The sequence below is a fragment of the Manacus vitellinus genome, unplaced genomic scaffold (assembly GCF_001715985.3).
Source record: "Manacus vitellinus isolate BGI_N305 unplaced genomic scaffold, ASM171598v3 scaffold_16_pilon, whole genome shotgun sequence".
NCBI lineage: Eukaryota > Metazoa > Chordata > Aves > Passeriformes > Pipridae > Manacus > Manacus vitellinus.
Genome location: NW_021939189.1, coordinates 6,196,034 through 6,221,205, shown reverse-complemented (window position 1 = coordinate 6,221,205; position 25,172 = coordinate 6,196,034). Strand labels below are relative to the sequence as shown.

At 47.9% G+C, this 25,172-nt stretch overlaps 1 protein-coding gene across 1 annotated transcript in view; it reads right to left on the bottom strand.

Moving 5' to 3' along the window:
* Window positions 1–6,113, bottom strand: part of RGMA (repulsive guidance molecule BMP co-receptor a) — a 25,273-nt gene extending 19,160 nt beyond the window's left edge. The window contains exon 1 of the mRNA XM_029958839.1: window positions 5,961–6,113. Within this exon, the coding sequence (XP_029814699.1) occupies window positions 5,961–5,974 (14 nt within the window). The 5' untranslated portion in view covers window positions 5,975–6,113. The remainder of the gene's footprint in view (window positions 1–5,960) is intronic.
* Window positions 6,114–25,172: the final 19,059 nt, after the last annotated feature.

Here is a 25,172-nt window from a genome sequence, read left to right as displayed (position 1 = left end):
CCCCCCTCAGAGACCCTTTGGGCTGCCCCCAGGCAGACTGCAACCCTAGGAGAACTCTACCTGCTCATGACCCATGTGGACAGAGCAGCAGCTTGGAGCACACAGGCATTTGCCTGCTGGTCTTCAAGATCCTGCTCTTTTCCACCTCCTGCAATGCCACAGCGTGAGGAGGTGAGCAGATTGGATCTTAATCCCCACCAACTCAGGGGTCTGCTCCACCCACGAGAGGGCTAGGCCCAGGAGCAAGGCATCCACTTAGCTTGGATCTCTTAAAAATTTCCCTTAAAGGATGTTTTAGCCACAGTGAACTAAGACAATTTCACTTCTGAATGAGGGTGTAGGCTTTAATAACTTCCCTGTTTTGGATCATTAGCCCTCCTTTGATTGAATGTCCCCTTGCCACCCCGATGTTTCATCTCCTTTCTCTTGGGCTTCTTAGACAAAGAATGAAGGGAGGCTGGTTGTTTTACACAACCCTTCTTCCAACTCTGTAAGACCATGGGTCTTCTCTCCAGCAACTTGTTATAAGCTGTAGGCCTGGGATGCTCCTTGACTTTTCTTCTAGTTGTCCTTGGAAACCTCTTTAGTTTCCACCTCACAAACATCCTTAAGGATGATTTTTGGAGTGACAGTAGCTTAAAGTCTCCAACAAGAGTTTGTGATCTCTTCCCTGTCTCAGATCGAATCTGTAATTCAGCTACAACAAATATCCCATGGAAGGAGGAAGAGGAGGTGGGAATAAATACCCAAGAAGCAAAGATACCTATTAACACCTATTTCTCTGTGAGGGGTGTGAGCCCCCTGCCTTCAAATGAAGGAGGAGCTTCTCTGAGGCTTTATCCAGGCTGCAACAGGAATTAAAACACTGAGGCTTTTCCATCTGGGACCCAGATGGGATCCAAAAATCCTGTGGCCTTTCCTGCCTGAGTGGAGATCTGTCTTGGTCCTGCTGGCCCTAGAGCTGCAGTCAGACGGTGTCCACTAAAATCAGAAGGAGCTCTGTGTGCAGGGGAGCTGCCAGAGCGGGCAGAGCTGGGCAGGAGATGAAAGCTGGCAGGCCGGATCCAGACCTGTAGCAGAAGCAGTGTGGGAGGAACACCGACTCGAAGCACCTCTTTGTGGGGGATGTCAAACAGGGGCAAATATGTCCAAACCCTGCCAGCTGCTCCTACCACCCAAGAAGAAATGCCTGCTGATGGGATGTGTAGGCAGCTGGAGCTGGAAGGGGCCTGGGAGGCTGGAAGGAGCCCGAGGGGAGGAGGGAGAGGATCTGTGAGCTAGGGGGAGCCCAGGAAAGGGGGGGAGGTCCAGGGGATGGGGTTTCAGACCCCAAATTCCTTTCTCTTGCTCTCACCCTCGCCTCTTGCAATGTGACTTTTGCTTTTATTTCAAAATGAAAAACATCACTTCTGCTGTTATCCCCACTGATGACATCTAACACGATCTATTTATTTTTAACTCAAAAAAAAATCTGAATTATGAACTTTTAAAACCCAGCTGTTAAATAGCTGCTGCGAGGCTGTTTTGATGGTTTGACCTAAAGCACCACTTTGGTATTGCCGTTTTGGGGCAAGCTGACACATTGCAACGATAGCCTGGAATCCAGTTTGAAGCCTCATATTTAAAATAAGACCCTCGATGGAAATTCTGCCTTTGGTGTAGGGAAAACTGCACTGCCATAAAGCAACGGTCGGGTGCCCCTGGCTCCAGTTTGTAAAAATTTCTCCTTGATTTTGCTCCGTTGCATCATGCATTGCAAATGGGATTGCTGTTCTTGGCACCGATCAAAGCAGCGGATTTCGCTGGAGAAAACAACAGATGTGTCCAAACCGTAACTTCAGGGAGGAAAAGGCCCCAAATAAGGTGCGTTTCTGAGATCCTGCTCCCCCTCCTGTGTTTTTCAAATAACCTTCGCCTTTCTGATTAGCTCAATCAAAGACCTGGACTTTAAATTGCCTGCTGAATCGCAGGCTGTGTGAAATTCGGGTCTCTGCCTTGCTTAATGGGGATATCCAGGCTTGGAAACATGGAGCAACTGTGTTTTCCCTCTTAAATCCCATCCAGGACTCCCTGTTTAGGCAGCACTGAGCCCAGTGCTCTTTGCAAACAGTGTGTGGGAAACCACCCACCACTAAAACGCAACCACGGCAGAGCCGTGCAGCGGCTCAGCCCCAGGGCACAGGCACCTCCGAGGTCATCTGCACATTGATCCCCGTGTTTGGTGTCATTGCAGAGGGGTGACTTGCGAATCACAGCCTTCTCCGAGGTTTTTGCAGGATGAGCTGGAAGATTCCCAGTTCCCATGGGACACTCAGCCGGGATCACCAGCCTGAACTTTACTTTCCTCTGCCCTGCGTCACGCCGTGCGTGGCTGAGGGATTTAGTGGGGCTGGATGAATGTGGCTGATTTGCACCCAAAGGTTTGCAGATGAGAGCTCCCCTTACAGCCTTCCTAATGGAATTATTCACTACCTGTAATTATATGGCTAAAATAGTAAACATGGGTATTTCTGAGGACTGCAACTAGTAGTTAGAGGAATGGATGTCAAGGCTCCTTGTCTGCTCCTGACTCTCCCATGAACTTTCTGCATGGCCACTTTTCACACCACTATCTCCACACATGTGCCTTTGCCTGTTCTGCCTCAGGACAAGGTATTCATCTCATGGCCTGTCTGGGATAAGCCATGATCACCCCTGCAAAAAAGCTAATCCTGAAATGTTCTGCAGAGAAATATGTGTGTTTAGGGTAAGCAGCAAAAAGCAAACTGCTCCTTAAAGGAGGAGGAAAGGAAGTTTGGAGTGTAAACCCCCAAGATTTTGTCTGGATAAGTTTGACAGCTGATGTCAAAATGTTTGTGGAGGTAAACCCAAACACTTGTGTTCTGAATAGTGCCCTTATTAAAGAAAAAAAACTGAACAAAAAACAACAAAACCCCAACATCTTTATGCAGTAACAGCCACCTCTGATGTCTGCAATAGTGGAAAACGCTGCAGTTAATTTCAAAGACCTTCCTTTTACTCATCACTCCAATTTTTTATCATTTTACAGTTTCCCTGGCAGAACAAGCATATGCTCTCCCTGAGCTGTGCACCTCAAAGCTGCTGAATACACATCTAAATCCCCTTCCCTACCAACCAGTTGCCTTGCAGGTAGAGCAGCTGACAGGGAAAGTGTCCTCTCAAGGTCTCCTTAGTGCCCTGCAGTGAACTTGGGCAGCAACTGAAAAGGGAAGGCAGAAGTGATGGCACAGAACTGGGCTCAGAAGACTGACCCACTCCTGCATAGCAAAGTGCAGAGAAGAGTTTGCTGGTTTAGATAATCCCTCTCCCCACAGCTGCCCCTGTGAACAACAGACTCATCAACTCATCAAAAAGAGGCTGGTGGGTTGAAGGTGAAATAAATTATAGCTTTGTACCACCAATAAGTAAAATATAAGAATGCTTTGTTGACTTGCATCTTTGCATCTGTAGATTTGTGGATTATCAGCAGCCCCCACTGAAGTTGTGGTGGGCAACCCTCTCTGCTCAAAATGCCTGCTTCAAGCTCACAGCCATAAAAATCACCTCTAAATGCTGAAAACCAGCCAGGCTGGACAAGGGGAAGGGAAGATGGGCTGTCACCCATGACAGAAAGCAAAACAAGCAGCGATATTTTCAGAGTTCATCAAGTCAACTCTTTTTTTTTTGACTGGTGACATTCATTCATGTCTCCCCCCTTCCCTTGCTTGCAAAGCCTGACTCCTACACATGGGAGCATGTAGCCATCCCTTGTTCAGCAGTGTTTGGAAGGCTGGCTGGAATTCACCATCTGTATATTTAGTTCTCTGCAGGGAGCTGGTCTTCCTGGCCCAGTCTTCTCTTTGGGGTAAATATCAAGCAATATCTCTTTAGTGTATCTTCTTCACATCTTGGCTCCCCTGTGAAACATATAGAAGATGGGCTGGGAGGTTCCCAAGACCGAGTTCAAATGGCCAAATGTTAGCCCAGCAGAAAAGATGGCTAAATCTGAACTGCCAAAAAATGCTCAGAATCACAGAATCACAGAATGGTTTGGGTTGGAAGGGACTTTAAAGATCATCTAGTTCCAGCCCCCCTGCCCTGGGCAGGGACACCAGAAGAGTTGCAGAGAACTGTCTCTGTTTATCAGCAGAGACAGAAGCCAGTCTGTGGAATGGGACAGTCTTTCTCTGCTGCTTTTAAAAGCTCCTGATATATTGAGAAAGTGCAAACATAGCTCTCTAATTCCCCGCTTCTGACTGACAGGTCAGCTAAGGACATCTCCTCCATCTCATTTAAAGGTGGGAGATGGCATCAAGTGTTTGCAAATCTACATCTGCAGCCCTTTGAGCAAGGGGTGTTTGAAGGATCCTATGGAAAAAGCTCTGTGAAACCCAACCACCTTTCCCAAGTCCCCTTCTGTCAATTCCTGACAGCAGTGGCCAAATACAAATAACCCAAATACAACCCAACACAGGAAACCTTTCCTGCCCTCTCCGTCATGAAACACTAAGTGACAGTGTCCTCAGCTGATTTAAAACTTTGTCCTGAATATCTGAGAAAGAGACATTCCTTATTATGGGCAGGGGGGAAAAACCCAAACAACTTTTCCAACACTTCTGTAGGATTTTGGCAAACGAAACTGGGAAGTTTTGTGGAGGGGGAACATCTTGGAGCTGGTACTGGGCACCCTCCCGGGTGTGCCCGGCTCGGGGCTTGGGCTGGGGCTGGGCTGGGACTAAGGCTGGGCTGGACTAAGGCTGGGCTGGGACTAAGGCTGGGACTAAGGCTGGACTGCGGTGGACTGGGAATGAGCTGGGCTGGGACTGAGACTGGGCTGAGTTGAGGTTGGGCTGGGACTAAGGCTGGGACTGGAGCTGGAGCTGAGCTGAGCTGAGCTGGGACTGGGGGGAACTGGGCTGGGACTGGGCTGGGCCGGGGCTGTGGCCCCGCTGGGTGGTGCTGTTATCCCTGCGCCGCCTGCAAAAGTATCCAGTTTATAAAATAAATGCAATCCAACGCCGCCTTAAACCACATGACATAACAGCAGCTTGCGAGCTCCCATTAAAATCTCAATTTGGGGAAATTGATTCTACCTCTGAGCAATTGCGATGCAATTACTCCAACAGGCAGCAATCAAGAATCACATCAAAACAACACCAAACTTTCATCTCCTGCCTCGCAACCACCACCACAACAAAAAGCACCTGTCTTGCAAACGCAGCCCAGTTTCCTTAAATATATATAATTTTTAGGAAGGGCAACATGCATGTCTCAGAGTGGCAGTGAGCCCGCACAGGGGCTGCGCTGGCCGGCGCCTCTGAACTGTCCCGGCTGGGGGCTGAATTTTGTCCCCCGTCCCCTGGATGAGGTTTAGTGCAATTTACGGACTCAGGGCATCAGGAACAAACTCTCTCGCCCTGTTCAGCCACGCGTCAGCTGCCCATCCACAGATGTGACCATCCCTGCCGTATCCCACATCTGTCCAGCTGTCACCCTCCCGACCTTCTTCCCCTCGGAGCTGGCAGACCCCCCAGCGCTGTGCAACCGGAGGAGTTCAAGGAAAGCTTTGTGCCCCCGCTCCGGTCTCGATAATCGCGATCATCCCCGGGAAGAGCTATCCAAGGAAAAGGGGGAGATACTGGGGAGGATGTTTTCAGTTCTCATCAGTGGTCTGCAAGGAATTACTCGATTGACTTAGCGCAGCAGGGAGCAGCTTTAGTGGCAACCATCAGAAGGGAGGATAAATGAATAACCGCATGCACGCCAGCTAGCGCCGAGCCGGGCAGGGAGCGCTGGGCAGGGAAAATGGGAAGAATCGAGGTTCCTTAAAAAAAAAAAACAGCCGGGGAGGGGGGAGGCAGGCGGGGACCGGGAGCCTCAACAGGTCCGGAGGAGGAAGGGCCATGCAGGGAGCCGGGGACATGCGGCCGGGGGGGCCCCCAGCCCCCCGCCCCGCTTACCTTGGCGGCCGCATCAGCCTCTCCAGCCCCGCGGGGGTCGGTGCAGGCAGCGGCGGCTTTGTTTTTGTTTTTGTTTGTTTTGTTTTGTTTTTCCAGGAGGGTTAAAGAAAACAAAAATAAAATAAAATAAAACAAAACTAAATAAAGTAAAACCCCAACGAAATAAAATAATAAAAGCCCCCGAGGGTCGGAGCGGGGGTGGCGGGGGTGTGGAGGCCGAGGGGGGCGCGGGCAGCCCCCCGCCCTGCGGGCAGCCCCGGCGGGGTGCAGGCGGCCTCGCTCAGCGGGACGCGGGGAGCCGCATCGCCCTCCCGGAGCATGTGAGAGGCAGCGGAGAAGATAGAGCCAGATAGGGAGGTCCCCTCCCTCCTCCCTCCTTCCCTTCTCCCTCCTCCCTCCTTCCCTCAGCGCACGCTGAGCAGCGTCGCTCGCAAGAAGCGGCGGAGGGAGGGCAGGCGCAGCCCCGGCCACGGGGAGGGCGGGCGGAGGGTCCCCGCTTCAACACCCCCCGTCCGACCCCCAGAACCTCCTCTCCTTGTGCAAGCAGCCAGGGCTGGGGGAGATGGAGGAGGGCTTGCAGCGTTCATCTCCTCCCGGAGGGGTGGGGATGCTCCACCTGCCACGGGAATGAAAGGAAAGGGGGATTTGGGGAGACATCCTCTCTCCAGCCAGTGGGGCTTGTATAGGAGCAGAGAGCATCTTTATGAGGACTTTACAGGATTGTGTCCAAGACTGGGATTGGGGGTGGGAGGAGGACCCCGAGCAGAGCTGTGTTCATGAGGTGGGGAAGGGATGGAGATTCCAGGCTTCCCTATCAGCCCCTTGGTGTAGCCCCCCACCCCAGCTGCCCCAGCTCCCAGCATTGCCTAGAGTTGGACAGCTCCCCCCGCAACCTCCCCGCCATGCCTGGGGTGAGTGCCCGTCTTCCAGAGGGGCCTGGGGGGACTGATTTTGGCGTGAATGGGTACCGGGGTGCTTGCTGTGATGGGAAAGCTCTGGGTGCAAGGCTGTGCCAGCCAAAGTGTCAGACACACAATTAATTACTGCAGCCCCAGAGCCACAAGCACTAAATATGCTGTTGCTGTAGTGCGTGGATAATAGCAGCCCTTTGCAAAGTGTTTCTTTCTCCCCCTTCCTTTTTCTTTTTTTTTCCCCAGTGCAAGAGACAGAGATTGCAGAGAGCACACAGCAGCTCGCTGCTGCTTGATTAAGTCAGCAGCAAAGACAAAATGTGCCTGTACAGCTCAGGCTTAAGGAGGGATTTGAGTGTGTGTTAGGTACAAATTAGAAAATGGATGTGATTTAACCACAACAAATATAAATGGTCCTGCTACAGAAACCCTGCCACCAAAAAGGGCTTTTTCTTAAATGTGTACACAACGGGTGTATAGTCATGACAAAGGAACAATGTGTTTGGGGATGAGTGGCTAAAGCAAGAACAGAGAGAAGACTGGGGAAAGGCTGATATATACCAGATAAGTTATCAGCTATAGAAGGAACGGCTTCCTTCCGTAATAATTATTTGCAAATCAGTGCACAGTTCTGGATACTGTGGTGTCTGGACACTATAGCAGAGACAGAGCTGCTTCTGTCAGGTTTGGGATGCTGCACAGACAGGAAACCAGGCACAAACCCTGCCTGGGAGAAGGTAAACTGCTTGTTCGGAGGAGCCCAAGTGAATGCAGCAGACAAAGAGGAGTGGGGGAGAAGTGATGGCAAGCCCAGGCCTTCCTGCAGGTGTGCACAGTGGGTCGGGCGCGAGTCCCAGGCTGTAAAACACTGCACACTGGAGCGTTACTAATCCCAGCACTTGGGGACTGTGCCCCCGCCGTTTCAGGGGAGGCATTGCCACCGCAACCACAGCAGCTTTGGTTGTGCTGTGGAAGTGCTTCCCTAAGAAGACAAAGCACGAGGCAGAAGAATGCAAATGCACGGGGAGCTGAGGTGCCTTGGTAACAGCGGCAGAGCATCTCGGCGGCAGCAAACTGGTGCTGAGCCTGTTCCTGTTGGGAACCAGGAGCCCTGGAGCAGGGAGGCTCCAGCAAAGCACAGCTGCGTCCGTGGGAACTCTCAGAAGTCTCCGCTGGCCACTTCCCCCAGCTCTTATCAGCGCGCCGGTAATCTTTGGCATCACCACAGGAGTTGGCACCTCCAGTTCCACGTGCAAGGTGCATGTCTTTGACCTTCCCATTTCCTCCATAAACACCTGGCGAGGTGCAGAGCCGAGGTGTGGGTGTAACGGCAGCCCTTCTTGGGTACCCTTCCGTGTGAGCTTTGCCCCTGGGGTGAGAGCAACACCCAGCCAGCAGGGCATTAGTGCAGATAACTGCGGATCGTGGGAGAAGAGAAGGACTCAATGGAGGATGGACTGTTGCCCTTTCAGATAGGCTCCAAGAGTACTAATGTACATTTGGTCCCGGTGTGTAAAGCACAGCCAGGTGAAAATTAAATCCAGAATATTCAGATTTCCCTTTTCTTTAGCTTGTCTGTGCCAATTTAGTGCCTGTGACCAGTTTCGCCTACTTGTACTGGAAGTGAATTTGCCCCTCTGCCTGAACAGGGACCTGCTTGGCCACAAAACAAGCACAGCAAATAGTGTCAATAGAGTTTGTCCTTCTAGAAATGATGAAGACAAGACAAGTAAAGCAGTTAAAGGGGGAGTTTGGTCATGGGAGAAGAAGAACAGTAGTGGAAGATCCATTATCAGGAGGCAGGTGGTTGTCCTGAGGAGCAGGAGGGCTCAGGTGACTTGGGGAACGTTGATGAGTTGGGACATGTCATAGAATCATGGAATGGTTTGGGTTGGAAGGGACCTTAAAGATGATCTAGTTCCAGCCCTCCTGCAATGGGTTATGTGGCAGAGATCCCTCCACAGCTCACTGATGCTGATGGAAATCATCTTCAAGTGTTTGTGGGCATCACCAACACAGGATGCCAGGGTAATGGAGACTGTGAGACACACAAACTTTTCATCTGCCATGTTCATCCATGCATAAGGGTTGCCTAAACCTATTATTTTGTAGGCATTTTCCATGCTGCAGCTATCTTCCTTGACCTCTAAAAGATTTGGCTGATCCTGATCTCTAGATGAAAGATTGCCACCTCACGGGCCGTGAACACCCGTCTGTGAGATTAGGCTCTGAATTATTAATACAATCAATGACTACCTCTTTTCATCCTGGAAGAGGCACAAAGGAAAACTACAGGGGCCCTGAAAGGGAGGGAGGGAGGATTCTCGAGTAAGGGGGGAGAAGTCACCAGTGGAAACTGGTTTTCTTTGGGTGGAAACGCCTCCTGTGTCTCTTTTATTTTGGAGGCAGGAACAATAGCACTATTCAGGAGGTGACAACCCAGCTGTGTTGGTAGGGCTGATGGTGGCACTGGGAAACCTCCCATGGGGACTGTGTGTCAGAGGAAGGGCATCCTTCCTACCAGCCCCTTTCCTTTATTCAGTACATCATGGGCTACACCAAAATGGGGTCCCTAAGATCCTGAACTGCAGAGCTAAAGCATGTGGAGCCATCGAGGAGAGGAAGGGCTAGGGAACAGGGAGGTGTGTTCATCCTTCCAGTGCCACAGAGCTACTGACACCTACACACACAGGTGAGACCTGACCCCTGGGCAGGTGATGGATGCATTTAGCTTTGTATGGGGTTTCTTCACCTTGGGGAGGACATGGATGTCACCAGACGGGAGAGAACCAGGGAATCAGTGAGGGATGGACTGCAAGGCTGTGCTTTTACTGCCTGGAACACAGTAACTTTTCCTTTCCCCTCTCCCCTGTGAACTATTCAGTGTGGAGGTGCTGTCAACATGTGCTGTGGGTCTTTCTGATCACTACACTTTTCCTTGGCTTTAGCCTGACCTACCTATTTGGGACATTTCAGTGAAATGGGTTCCTTTCTCCTTTCCCTGTTGCATTTGGGAGGAAGGTACCATGGCCTCCTCCTCCTCAAGGACCAGAGAAAACTCCCCAATTCTGAGCCTCGCAGAGAAAATGAAGCCAGTTGGAAACCCAAAATAAAATACTATCTTCACTCCATTTTTCAAGAGGTTAAAAAAAAGAGAAAAGCTATTGTGCTAATGAAGCTATTCTTCCTGGGTAGATAATGCAAAGCATTGCTTCAGAGCTGGCCAAAATGTCTGAGAAACATTTTTTCCCTCTCTTTTTCATTAAAGTTCATATTAATATTGCAAATAAGATAAGAAGTGTTCAGTTACAATTATGTAGTGCTTTGTGATCACAAACAGATTCTGTAATCCCTACTCAGGGGGTTTCAGAGCTGAATTTAGCTTATTTCAGAGCATAAAGTTGAGCTCAGCCAAGACTACTCTCCTACTCTGTTATGATCTTCATCTGCACTCTGGTCACACGAGAGACCCATGGCAAGCCAGGCTGCACAGCCAAGCAACATCTCACAGATGTATCAGCTGCCCTGGCTGGGGACCAAACCTCCTTTTTGCCTACGTAGCTATTTATTAATATTCTTCTATTTATTAGTTTTCAATTGACGCTTGCTTAAAGCATCAAAACCTGATTCCGGTTCAGCTGCAGCCGCTAATGGGCTCATTCCCAGAGATGTGAAGCTCTTCACCATGGCTGAGAGTGAGCATTTATGGGCTCTGACCTGGTCAATGCTGTGGGGACATGGCCCATGGGCAAAGGCAAGATCCTGTGCGAGTGGAAACATTCCTCCTCCCTTGCCTGTGCTTCTAAACCGTCTGACCTCAAGGTATTTGCAGCAGGCATGGGAGTAGTCCCTTGGGTTCAGCATGGACATCCTGTGTTTAAATTTAGGCACAAGTTAGAATACCTGACTGAGGGAGGGCCTTGGAATGACATTTATAGTAGAGCAGCCCTTGTCACTTATATGGACTTAATGGAGCAATGCAATCCACAGCAAACATGAAATTCGGTGCCAGGCTGTGCATGGATAAAGCCATAGGGACAGAGAGATGGACAGGAGTCAAGTGCATCTGGACTTCTGGAGAGCAGCCCCAGCTGCTCGTGGCTTCTGCTGTCATTCTTTGACTATATCACAAGATGGAAAGAGCAAAGGATAGAAAGTCAGTGGCAAGAGGATGCCCTCTCTGCAAAAATAGTCCATCGCTGTGGTATAGAGCTCTACCTCCATTTCCAGGCAGCTGTTAGAGAAACATTTTTACTTCATTATGTCTCCTAGAGCAATCTACAAAGAGTAGTTTAGGGAGGCATTTGGATTTTATGTGAATTTAGGTTGCAGCTTGCAAAAGTGCTTCCTTCCTAAAATGCTGATTAGGTTTGCTGCAAAGACTGGTATGTTAGAGACAAATCTGGCTAGAAGATGAGTAAAAAGTCACCTGCCAAGATTTGGAGAGCTTAGGCCTCCTCTAGATAATTCAGTCCCATCAGATGCCTCATGCAAGACACCAGGCTGTAGAGTCTTCAGTTCAGAAGGCTGCATCTGGAGAAGTGAGTGGTGGGGGAAAATGAAATTCAATTGGAAAGTTCAGCTAAGGATTTTGGGATTGTTCTGGAGAGATGGTGTTAACTTCAGTCTCAATCACTAGGAATAAAAAGTAATGAAGGTTGGAGTTCCAAAAAGCAAAGGAACTGTGTGAAGAGGCTCATTGCCAGCAAAATGTCACAAAGACCCCGAAGAAGCATGAAGTTATTAGACCCTTCTGCCCCAAAGAGGCTGTTTTAGGCTGTGTGTTTCCCACCCCAGTGGAGAGGTTAGTGAAGCATCTCCATCCCCTTCAGCCTGGCTGGAGCCCCACCGTGCAGGGCTGATGTTCCCCTTCCCCGGACCAGCCACTCTCCCCTCACTGCTGCCGGTGACTCGCTATCACTCCCTGCTCCGCTCCAGCGCCTCCTCACCGGGGGAATACAAATTGGGCGGCACTGAAGCATATGGAGGGAAAGAATGCTCAGCTGTGAATTTCGGGGTTGGGTATTATACAAACCCAGCCACCAGCGCGTCACCTTTTCAAAGGCTTCAAATCCGCTACAAATTGCTTCTGAATGACAATGGGAATTTCTCGCCCTTCACAAAGCCCCCCATATTAGCATCTTTATTGGAATAAACTAGCTAATTTCTGCAGTTGAAGGGCTGGTCTGGAGAATCCGTAATTCTAATTAGATGGATATTCATCAGCACCCTGGAGCTTGGGGGGTGTCTAGTCCAGCAATGACTCGCCACCTGCCCAAGTCCAGACCAGACAAAGGGAAGGGAAGTGCTGAGTCCCTGGGGCCAAGCAGCAAAGCAGGACATTGCAGGGACCGAGGGGTCCTTTTAATCCTCAATTTGTTCTTTGTGCTGTTTGCTAATTCCAAGGCACAGGGTGGGGAGGGTGAACCTGCACTTGCAGGAATAATGAAAATCTGTGCCCTTCACCATCCCTCAGGTCCCTGTATGACAAATATACCTATGGCTGAGCCAGGATGACTGACTGCATCAGGACTGAAACAGATCCTTCCACTTATGGAGTGGAAGGAGATTCAGTCTATCTGTCTATCCATCCTGAACAACTACGTGGCAGCTTCTTGTCATTAGGTTCAGCATTTATCTTGTAAAATGTTTATGGGGTTTCTCCAAACCAGGGCCTGATACCTTGCAGTTGGCAGTGGTGCACAGATGAAATTTCTTTTTTGTTCTTAACAATAGATTCCATAAGGAAAAAGGAAAAAAAAAAGAAGAGGTAAGCCAAACTCCACACAAATATAAATATCTCAAATGTAAACCTTGATCAGTTTGCAGGTAAGCAGAGCTTATTTCTCACTATGGATTGAAAATTACTTGGGAGGGCTTTTCCTAGATGTGTGCTCCCTGGAGCATAGTTTAACTGGGTATTCACAGGGCAGCACTGGCCTGGCTCATAGCCAGGATGGCTCAGGGCTGTCTGAGGACTGTCCCCACAAATAATCCTGATCTATAGCCTGGGGTACCAGCCATGATGTAGTAACTGCAGTGTTATCAGAGGGAGAATGGGCAATGTGTTTTCTTGCCTGTAGCAGGTATCATTCATCTCTGATCTGTTTGGCCAGAAGTGGCTCAGATCAGTTGCATTCAGTGGCTCTCACTGTCAACAGAACAATATTTCCCCTTTGTTTGTATGTTAAACTCTCGGATTTAACCCGTGGGCCTTGGTTGTTCAGGAGCGCCGAAGTCTCCACGGTGTCATTTGAGGGGGACAGGTCCTTTGGATTTTATTCTCTTACAAGGTCAGACTCGGTGGAGGAATGCTGAAAATGTCTCATCTGTGTGCTGAATAAACACAGCCTGAAGGCAAAGGAGGGCTAGTTTTGACACTGTCTGTCTAATCATTAGAACAGTGAAACCCCCACAGATGTGCAGCATCAGAGGCAAAGCTGGTGACTCCAGAGCCATTATAACTGTTTTGTCTCTACCAGTGTGCTGTGGACAAGGCAAAGCAGCAAGTCCCTGCCAGGTTGCTGTCTCCATTCTTCCCCTGTGGATAAATACAGGCTGAGCCTCTCGGCGTGGTGTTGCCTGAGAGCAGCTCACTGCCCTTCATGCAGAGCACCAACCATTCAGCTTGCAAACCCATTCCTTTTCTCTGCCTCCCACCTCTCTGAGGGTTAATGGAAACAGGAGATGGGCTGCCGAAATGCCAGTAAACAAGGCTCAGCTGCTGAGGGGGAGAAGGTCAAAGGACAAAAATGAGAACAAGTCTGTGCGCAGCCCGCCGGCTGCTGCTGCCACCTGCCCCAGCTCCAGGATGGAAATTGCTGCTTGACTCTCCCTCCCTCCCATTGAAGGTGTCACCCTTCATCCAGGCTCTGCTTGAATTTCAATGTGTTTGCCAGAGGGTTTCTTCTCCCCCAGACCAGTGGATCATGAAGGTCCCATGGATGCAAGTTGTCTCATTCTGGTTGTCTCATTTTTCCGAGATGGAGGCACAAGTGTTCCTGTTGAGGAGCAGATTTGACCCAACATGTGCACAGCAGTGTGTGTTTGCTGCCCATCACCCAAACTACCAGGCCACCTCCCTGCATGATGCAACACATTACACAGGCAGATGAAAGAGCCTGAACCATGTTGCTGTGTGATCATGGGTGAGCCTTGCTCCAGACTTATTTCTGCTGGAAAAATTATATTTGAGAATATCTTCACCAACCACTGATAGGCAGCCACTGCTGGAGTGGGATGTGGGAGTCTTGATATAGGTTTTCCTATCCCTTGTGAGTGCTCCTATCCCAAGTATCAACCATCTTTCAGCAGTGCTCTGGTGATGGGATTAATGTGCATTAGGAGGTTTTGTTCTCATCTCTCCCAGGGAGGATCAGATGCAGTGAAATATCTCATTTTGCTGGTTGCTTTTTGAAAAATGTGTGGTATGTGTTAATGTTAGAAAGGCAAGGTCAAAGAAACAGGACTGTAGCACACAGGGCTGGAAAAACCCTTTTAGGACAAGGAGTTTGGTCCATGTTATCAAAGCCCTGTTTGCACTGTTTTAGAAGCAGTGCAGTTGTTTACCATCAGCACATGTGCTGCAGGGCTGTTCCTGGATCCCAACTGTTTTCTGTGAAGAAATGTGGAAGAAAAGCTGCGGATCTTGTGTCGCTTGTCCTTCAACAAGAGATCAAACCCTGTGCCAACTTAGAGCAAGCTCTGTCTCCTCTATCCACAGGCATTATCCTGCCTTAGAAAGTTTCTGCTCTACCCAAGGAACACAAGTTGTTGCTGATATTTATCCCGGAGCTTTACATTGGTCATTCTGGCTGGAGGAATGTGAAGTTGAGTTTGAGCTGTTTCAGCAGAAACCAGCACTGAAGAGAGACTTAATTCAGTCTGTAGGAGACAAGTATGGGATGGTTTAGTAAGGATGTTGAGAGTATCAAATCCAATTTAAGGAGGCATTGGTGCAGGCAAGTTAAAACACCATGGATGGAATGGCTGAGGTGCTGTTGTGGTATTGGCCCATAGCTTGGCTGCCAGTTTGGAGTGGGAAGATACAGGTTGTGTTTTAGGAGGAGTGTGTCTTCTCTCCCCATGCTATGAGTATTGTTGGCTCCAGCTCCCTCATGCTGAAAGTTTTAAAGGTTTTATTGCAGATAAAATATTAGAATAGCCTGAACTGCAAGGGACCCACAAGGATCATTGAGTCCAACTCCTGGGACACTGGATACTTGACAGGCACCCCTGGGCATGGACATTGGACAGACCCTTCTTCAACACTGCTTATAACAAGGATGCACTCTGTGTGTTTTTTATGCTCTTCGTGCCCACAGAGCCCCAGATACATAGTGGGATCAAAATTAACTAGAATGGACAGTTCTTGAGGGGGTGTGACTGGATCTGGGATGTCCCAGAAAACACAGAGTGCTTTAGGGAATGAAAAGGAGCTGATGTTACTGTGGAGGTGAAGTACAGACCCCTGTCCTCACCCCCACCCCCCAAGCCCCTGAAGGCAGATGGGGCACTAAAAGGAAACTACTCACACCAGCATTTGTGAGAATGCTGTGATTAGCAGCCATGACTCTGCTCGTGGGAGATTTCCATTTAAAAAGTTAATAATGCACTGTCAGCAGGGAGCAGGGAACCAAAAGCTGGATTTTTCAACTGATAATTATCAAGGTCCCATTGCAGTTATGTTGGATTTTCCTGCTGTCGTGTTTTAGTTTCATTACAGTTGTGTTTGTTAGGATAGAATAATAGAAGGATTTGGGTTGGAAGGGACCATCTAGTTCCTACCTCACTACCATTGGCAAGGACACCTTCTACTAGATCAAGTTGCTCAGGATATAGCTGGGATGAGTACAGATGAGCACTGAGAGAATTTCCTCTGCAGAACATGCTTTTTATTTTCCAAACAGGCAGTTCATGCATTGCTTGTTCATAGCAGCATATTTCTGGAAGACGAGTAATTTTCTTCCCTTTAAAAGGACTTGGGGAAAAAAGGACCATCATTTCCAGGCAGAAATTTTTCTGAGGAGGATATTTTTGTGCCTGGCTGAGGAGAGACATAAAAAGGTCACAGAAAATTAAAATCACATGCTCAGAACATTTTGGGGCAGGTGTTTTTCCTAAGCCAGAATTCCGCCTTTGGAGGGTGTATCCCAGGATTTATGCTCCTCCTAACATTTCATCTGTTGCACTAATACTACTGGAGGGGTGAATGATTTCATACCCCCAGCAGCCTGGTTTCTCTGGACCCAACTCAATAACGTTGCTTTAAAACATTGCAATTTCTGCAGTGAGAACGAAGCCTTCGGACAAACGCTGCTCATTGCTGCATTTCACTTGGCATGTAGGCTACGGATGAGGAATGCACAGAATTTCCTTTTCTACCCCGTCAGATCCTCTGTCTCGAGCCTGGCCCAGCCCCAAGAGCACAACGGATGCAGCTGGAGAAGGGCAGGTCCAATCTTGCTGCTAAGCCCCAGTGACACTTAACCTCCTCTGCTGTGCAATCCTCCAGCAGCTGGAGGTGGATGCTAATAAGTGGCCAAGCATCAGCTGCTGCCTGTTGAAATGGGCCGTTTGTGAGGGAAGAGGAGTTTATTTCCCAGGCTGGAGGAGGTGATGGAGCTCAGGGCTCTCATGAGAGAAGAAAGAGCTGGCCTTGAATCTGAATGAGGGTGTTTTCTTGATTTTGCATCTTGATGTTTCCATTGGTGTTGGGCTACTCGAGCAGGTAAGGGGACTTCGGGCTGTCCCTCTGCCTGCTAAGGATTGCTGCCAGCAGCCTTGTCCCAGTGTGAAAGCTCACTGCAACTAATTGTAATTCCTTAGTGTCAGCAGTAGGTGGGAATCAATAGGGAGCTTTGAGCTATCAAAGAGTGAGACCAGTTAATCCCTTTTGTTGCCCCGGGAAAGGTGTTTGAAAGGAACGTTAAGCCCTTTGGGGCAAATTGTCTTCTTGGTGACACCTATGCTCTGTGAGACAGCGAGGCTTTCCCACAGGTTTGTTAGTTTGGCCTCGGCTGCAACGAGGGCTGTAAACACAGGATCAGATTCTGTCTTATCTCATCCCTAAAAATTATTTCTCTTGGCCCAGGATGGAACATGAACTGGCTTTTTTCCTAAAGCAGCTGTACAGCAAAAATGGGATTGAATGAACCTCTTTCCCTTGAGCTTAGGAACAACTCAAGATGGGTAGAAAGCTGCTATTGCATACTGGTACAGAAATAACTATAATTCACACCATGTATAAAGATACTAAAGTCTGATTACTAACAGTGATGGCTGTACTGGTCACAGCTATCTTTATTGCATCAGGAAAGCAAGTTATATCCCAGGGATGCTGCTGAGAAATAGAGAAGGGGTTCTGGTTTTGTTTGTTTTTTCTTTTTTTTTTTTTCCCCAGTGGAATCATCCCAGCAAACAGTGTGTGAATTGCTGGAAGAAAGTCAGACTTCAAAAGACATTAGAAAATATTCCTCTTCCTCCCCAGACTATAGATTTCCTTTATTGGAAGAACAGTGCCTTGAAAATAGCCCATAATAAAATTTGCTGTTTAATTAGTCTTCATTTAATTTATGTATTTAATTTTGCTGGAATGGTTAAAGACTGCTGAGGTTAAGGGAAATTCCTTTTTCTTTTTCCTGTGCATTTCCTTATCTTAGAATTTTTAGGACTGTCAAACGTTCTCTTCTGGTTTTGCTAGGAGGTCTTCCTTAGCTGTGTAGAGGCAAGTTTGCCTAATAATGTTTATTAACTTAATCAAAATATTAACAAAGACCTCTTTTAAACAAAGTGCTGGCTATGCAGTGGAATGAAATAACTGTTAACAAAACCTGCGAGTTTAAACTAGAAAGGAACTTTCCGCAATCATTCAGCTTTGTGTTCCTAATGGTGTCATTATTTTGCTATTCAGTAACCATATAGAGCTCAACTCTCACTTGAATTTCTCACGCCAAAAATCAAAGAGAAATGAAAAGTGATTTCTACAGAGAAGTTTTTCAGGATTCTCTCTCCAGCAAAAAGGAATCTAATCTTAATCCTACGTATTGCTGTCCCTGGCCTCTTGGCCAACCGGGTTGGGTTTAGTTTAACCCAAAGCAACTGTCAGGTCATGGTGACTCTGGAAACAAAATTTTATTTTTTTTTAACTGAATTACTTTGTTCTTGTCTCTTCCCTCCAGTTGTTATAAAGCAAAAGGCTTCAGTTGTCTTTTCTCCAGAGAGATCTGCAGCAGCAGAGCAAGTGCCGTGCTAATGAAGTCCTTTCTTGGTTTAGTCTAAGCAGGGATTTGGGTTAAACTCTGTTTATTCAGTGACCCCCCAGCAGAGAAGTGCCCTGGGGATGGCTCAGGCTGTGGGACAGTCCTGTGGAGAGGTAGGTGGGGGTGGAACTCAAGTTGTGGTATCCCAGTGCTGTTGTTATCCCCAGCTCCTGATGCTTTGCTGGCTATGACAGGGATAGCGTGGAGGGGGAAAAGTAACTGGTCTCCTCTGTATCACTGGGAATAGCTTTGTAAGGTGATCAGCCACCACAGTGATGCCTTGTCACCCTTCTCCCCATGCCGGGGATGCTGAGCAGGTGATGGGGAGGAGGAAGGGTGCTGCCATTCTGCTGCTCAGCAAAGCATCCCCAGACCCCAGGTTGTACGTGCTGTACCATCTCATCTGCAGCAGGCAGGTAAGAGCACAGCCCCACCTTACCAGTGGATGGTGTGGAAAATTCCCTCCCAGCCTATGAAGCATATTACAATGATGCAGGATGTAGAAAATGGACAGCATTTGAAGTGTTTCCTTATAGGATAATCAGAGGAAGTCATTGTATTAAATATCCATTTGTGTCATTAGCCTTTTATTTGGTGCTTTGTCCAGACATCCTGTTTGCTTCCCCTTTGAAGTAATGAATATATTTCCCGTGTGCCGGGTCCGATCCGAAGCTCTCGTGTAAGAGCAAAGTGAGCCGTGTACTCAGTGGGGAAGGACGTCTCCAGACTCACCTCATGTGAGGATTCTGGGATAAATATAGAGCAGTGTTTACTGGTTGCCCTTAAAACCACAGTCCTTGGGCTGTCCTGCCTAGAGGTTATAGCTACCTGCTCCCTGAGACCTCACACTGTTGTGGTGGGATGTTACAGCAACATCACTAGGTGTTCCTGACTGGTCCAGAGATCTTCTCTGGCTCCCAGTGACAGAGTGAATGCTGTACCATAATTCTGTATTTTAGGAGGTATCAGGTGCAAGAATTGGGACCTCTCAGCCTTTAAACCTGGGAATTTACAAAACTGCTCTGCATCTCTCTCCCTTCCTACTTCCAGTTCTCGCTGAGGAAGCTCCCACTGCCTTTCATGCAGGAAGGATCTGTGTCCAGCTACTTGTCTGCAGTAATTGCTTCATGCCTGCTGTGCTAGTCATCCTTGGGTTTGAATCTGGGATCTCCACACTGGCAGCAGAAGCCACTATTACTAAATCTGTGCCTGGGAAAAAAAGATAGAGGTTTTGTATGTGGGGCCTAGGGGTGGGGGCATGACATATGCTTATGAGTAGATTACAGTCACATCCAAGGTGCACATTAAATAGCAGCAGGAATGCTGTGCCAGCATGTGGGATCCTGCCCAACAAACAGCTGGAGGAGCTGAATAACCCCTTTGAATTCCTCTTCACCCTTGGCTGGAGTGGGGAGGGCAAGAAGGAGGGAAACCAACTATCTGTGTCTATAAAACTAGTGCAAACCTCTTTTGCTGCCAGGTTGGGAAGGGTTAATCAGGGAAGCATAGCCCCTAAGGACCCAGACTGTTGTTCTATGCAGATTGGCTAGTTCTTGTTTCTTCTATTGATCGCAATCACTCAGAGCTGTGCCTGTAACAAACTGCCTTAAATCATTGCAATCATAATAAGCACACCTTGGTAAATAATGCATGAGGTGTCCGTAAGCCTATATTCATTAGAAGGAAGGTGCATATAGACCTTGGTAATCATCAGGGCTTGAGAGGAGGCTTGACTGGTTGGATTGAGATGTAGTAGCTGTTAGGGATGAGCCCTGAACTGAGTTGGGTTTCAGGAAGACTCCCTAGCCCCTCAAGATCTTGGAAATATAGACAGGCTCCCTTTCAAGTTCATGAATTTTGCACGAGATGTTTAAAATGCCTCCAAGGTTCACAGCATAATACAGGTTGGGCGGAAGCGGGCTTGTGGCAAGTCTCCAAATAGCATAATAGCAAGGCATCGCAATTAATAGCATTTAATATATCTTAGTGACAGCAAAACACATAGCGGGTAACAAGTTTTGCTGTGAAAGCCTCATAGACAAGTTAATGGTCTGGATATTAGAAGCTTTTGTTTTAAAATGCAAATTAAAAATGCTTAGTTTTCCATTTGTCTTCAGGCAGGGTGTTAAATTGTGGGGCTGCTTTAGGGCAACTTTGCTCGGGCTGGGGGTTGGTGTAGTCCTTGGCCAGACCCCACAGCAGGCCAGGCTCGGGTGCTGTAGCCTTCATTAGAAGGTTGTCAGGGCAATTTGCAGGAAAAATGAGTTATGTGGTAATTTCCATTCTAGGGAGATGATTTTTTTGTTTGTTTGTTGTTAAATGGCAATGATAAGTTTGGCTTTTGTATGATTAGAAGAGATGGAGGAGGAGTAGAAGGCAGAAATATTCCTGGTTATATCACACAGCTGCGGATGGTGATGGGTCATTTCACTCCATTATGGTTTCTGGCAAGTGAGTATTAAAGGGGGTGTGAGGGCATCGTTTCTCAGCGATGACTTCATTTGGCTGTCTAAACAAACAGCCGTTTCGCACCAGGTGCAAAAGGCCTTGTATTTGTTTTTTCCCTCCACGAAGGGAAAAGAAATACCTAAAGTGAAAATAGCACAAGTGGGTCGTATCTGTTTGACAGCCATGGTGGTCTCTGCCTCCTGCAAAACAGCAGTGATGTGAGTAGGGAAAACTCACTCGTCCGTGCTCAGCCCCAATGGGGTGCCTTCATGGGCAGATGGGTGGGTTCAAAAGTCCAGACCCCCGGACTCAGACCTTCTGTTCACACTGGTTGACTCTAGGTTGTCTGTATCCAACACGCAGGTCAGGTCTGCTGAGAGGACCCACAGTGTACTGAGGAAAATCTGAGCTTGCACAGGACGTGAAGGTGTTGGGGAGCAGTCAACAAGCCCCTGGAGGTTTGTGCTGGTGGGAAGGATGAGCCTCTGGTGTACTTGATCTACATGAGATTGACTGGCTTCTTTTGAAACACAAATGTGGGAACTGATGTTGTGGATGGCAAATGAGTGTGGCCTTGAGAATGGGTGAACCTGTCTGGTAATTCAGTTTGCAGCCCGCTTCTAGCTGTCCTGCCCCCATCCTTTACTGGTGCAGCCACTTGCACAGAATCACAAAATGGTTTGAGTTGGAAGGGACCTGAAAGATCATCTTGTTCCAAAACCCCTGCCATGGGCAGGGACACCTCCCACTAGACCAGGTTTCTCAGAGCTACATCCAACCTGGCCTTGAAAGCATCTGAATGCGCACCTTGCCATGCATCAAACCTCGGCAAACCCACTTTTCTTTTTTAGCAAGCAGAAAATTTAGAAGTGCTGAGAAGTCTTACTGTTTCTGTAAGACGTCCTCTTTGAGAGTGCCAGGAGATCAGCTGGTTTGGAAGAACACCTCAGCTTCACTTCTTTCTGAACGAAACCAGAGCACTTTATAGATGCAAACAATTTAAACTTATATCAAATCTCTAAGTAGGCCACATCTCAGACAAAATTAAAAACCCACGTCTCCTGTTGGCAGCCACTTAAACTTTCATTAAACTGCTCTACCTTAATCTCTAAAGCTGTATTTTTGTCCTTGATACTCTTCCCAGAAGGCTGTTGCAGAAATTCACAGCTGGTGGCTATGGTTAAATATAAGGAAGAAAAGCAAAACTTTTCCTCTCTAAAAGTACATTTCTGAGTGCCAAGCTCAGCCTTATCTCCAGGAACAGTCTGAAGAGCTTGAGATGATTATTGGGTCCTTTCTTTTTTTTTTTTTTTTCCCAGAATCAAATCTTTCTGCTTCTTTCTAGTGTAATTAGAGAAATAAATCCCCCAGCAGCTCGGCTCATGTAAAGCAGAGTCCCCCACAGAAAAGTGATGATCCTAGCTATTTTATAGTTAAACTATATTATTTTTTCTGTACTTTTAACTGCATCATCTCTCAGAGAGAGAATCTTCTGTGACAAAGGGGGAAAGAGTCAGTAAATTTTCAGCTGATACAGTTAGACTGGAAGAGAAAGATCAGCAAACCCCAGGGAAAGCGAATAAATGGAGAAATGTTTCCCAGCTGTCTTGAGTGCTGCTGGCCTTTGCACTGGTCGTAAGAGATGTGGCAATTTGTAGCCATGAAACTGTCAGGCTGGTCAAGGTCCCCTGGAAGGGGAGCCCCAGTATGGGTGTCCTGTGCAGGGTCAGGGGGTGCTGGGGCTGTGTGTGGTGTGTAACACATCTGCTGGCCTGGCTGCCTGGGAGGCAGCGTCGCCCTGCAGACACGGTCAGAGCACATCAGACTCGCTTTCTCTGGTAACCTGAGCCAGGATTTGAGCTGAGGCCTCAGAGGTGAAAGGCTAATACGCTGACCTCCCTCCCTGCCACTGAGCCCCCTTTGCTTTGTTAAGGCGAGGCACTGACTTTGGGAAATCACCCCTGCAACCCACAAACCAGGCACAGGGACAACATGCTGGCTGCTGGGCTGTTTACTCTGTGATGGTCAGCAAACAGGCTGCAAAGAAAGCTAAGCGAGATCCTGGACAAAAGGAGAGGAAAATCAACTGGAAAACTCACTGGGTTCAATTATGGGCTGGCTTCCCCCACCCATTCCCCCCCCCCAAGGCAAAATCTGTCTCACAAGTAGGTTCCTCTAAGGTCTCAGAACAGCATGCAGAGGTGTTAGGCTCATAAAGCATTTCTTATTCACACAAAGATGCCGTGGAATCATGTATAGATTGCTTCTGGGTGAGGCCTCAATGCTGGAAGTGGAAGGGGCTGGGATGTTCTTGCAGCTGGGAAATCCAGGCTGCAAAGAAGAGAGGGGTAGTTAAAGACCATAAATAGTTCCCAACTAATGAAATTGCTAAGTGAGGAAAAGGGGAAAATAGCTCTTTTTTAAAGCAGATGAGGCAAACATGCCTCCCAACATATTTTCTGCTCATAAAACTCAGCCTGGGTTTCTAGGTAACTAGTGGAGATACCCCAGGGAGAAGTTTCTAAGGGTTTCCCACAGTTTCCAGCTTTGAATAACCAACTGCTGGCCATCAAGTCAATCTTGCACAGAGTGTGGCTTACCCCAACCCACCTCTCCTGAGATTCACTTGTGTATGAAGCAAACCTGGAAGCCTGGGCATCCTTCATACTGGGAGACCCACTGCTGGGATCCAACATTCACCAAGTGTAAGACTAAGAGGGACCATTTTTATATGACCCAGTCCAACCTCCTGGATATATCTGCTGAAATTCCAGTTTTGTTCTCTATGTTCCAGTGCTGGTTTACATGGGGCTTTTTACATACTGGTTCCCCACCTTTACTGGGATTCAGACCAGTTAATCCAGTGTGTGAATGATTAGCTGGAACAATGCTGTACTGCAAATCAGTATAGGGCTCTCGCCTGTCATAAACTGAATCTTGAGTCCAGGGAAACCTTAAATGGCAAAGCAGAGAATCCAGGTGGGTTAAATAGACAACTACTGCTTTGTGCACAAGGATGATTTAAATCTAAGTAACAAACTTAGTGTGTTAAAAAGCAACTATAGAGAAAGCAAAGAGTCAGGTGATCATCCCTGCAATATAAGAGGGCCTAAGGGTAGAGAAGATGCAGATACTTTTCCTGTGAGCAGGCAGAGATCCTGCAGGGACAAAGAGATCATTTACCCTTGTGATTGAATTTAATATTACTCATATGCCCATGCAAACCAGTGGACACAAACTGAAGGTGCTGGGCAGTGCCTGTATCCTTCCCCTCGTGGGGAGGAAGGTGAGCTGCTGATGTGTGTGGAAAGTTCAGAGCAAGGCAACAACATGTGCCTGCTTCCAGAGGGACAATCCTGCAGAGGCAGGACTGCTGAATATGGCTGCAGTGAAATCTGGTGGTAACTACCTTAAAAGGGGGTGTCTTTCTGCAGGTGCAGAGGTCAGGTGTGACTATAAAGGCTGAGAAAATGCTCAGCATCTCGGGATTAATTAACACAGGCTGCTAGTCTCTGCAAACACAAGCTGCTCTTGTGTTTGCAGAGTAGAAGGAGCTGTAAATGAAACAACAAACTGTGTGGCTGACGAGTGAAGAGATTGTCATCTTAATCAAGGTCTCAAAAAACTGTCCGGCAAGCTAGTTTCAGATCAATCTTGCCAGGCCTGGGTCTGGCCAGTCCCTGTGGCTGGCAAAGGTGTTGGGCAATCCCTCTTGCTGCTCTCACCTTTTCAGTGTGCCATGTGCTAAAGCTGCTCTTCTGGGTCTTGTTCCTGGTCATTTTGTTCTAATGGCCAGTTTCTGCTTCTCAACATGGCTGTCCTTGTCCCTGCTCCAAGACAACCCACTGTACCATGCCAGGCTGGTCTTCATTGTTCAGGATCTGTCATTCCCTCCCAAAAGTCAAGGAGTTCACAGGATGGTCCGGTGTGACTGAGCCTGTATAGTGTGACACCCGCTCTCTCTCTAGTTCCTTGACTCTTGGCATGCCTGAGCATCCCTTTAGCACAGGCTTGCAGTTTAGTACAATCCCAGATTTCTGTTTCCTGATATCTACTCCAAAACCAGTTCTAGTTGGGCTCTAACCACTTAGGCATCATCTTCTACCTTACATGATAGTTTGAAGCCCACAGGAGCCACTAATGTCTGTTTAGGTGTTTAGCAGAGGCTGACGTGTGTTGGGAACAGAGGACTATATGTTCTGTACATCCCTGCTGCCCTGAAGCCATTGTTTTATCCTTAGATCTATTTTATTCCCCCCATTAGACACTTTGGGAGGACAGATATAAATTAAAAGCAAATTATGCAACCTGATACCATCAGTCAACAGACACCTATCTCTGCCCACGTATCCCAAATGAATGAAACCACCATTGTGTCTGACTACAGACTATGGAAAAGCTGAGGGAGAGGTTTGAAGGTCAAAACACTCAGACACTGTATCCATCATGTGTTTGGGCAGATTTTGAATAGTGCTGCATCAAGCAACTGTCTCTCTCTTTGTGGTCGTGCTTGGAAGCTCTGGCAGTCTCAGGTGACAGCTATTGGATCAAAAAAGCAGAAGTGGGGGCACGAAATTCCCTTCAGAGGAAAG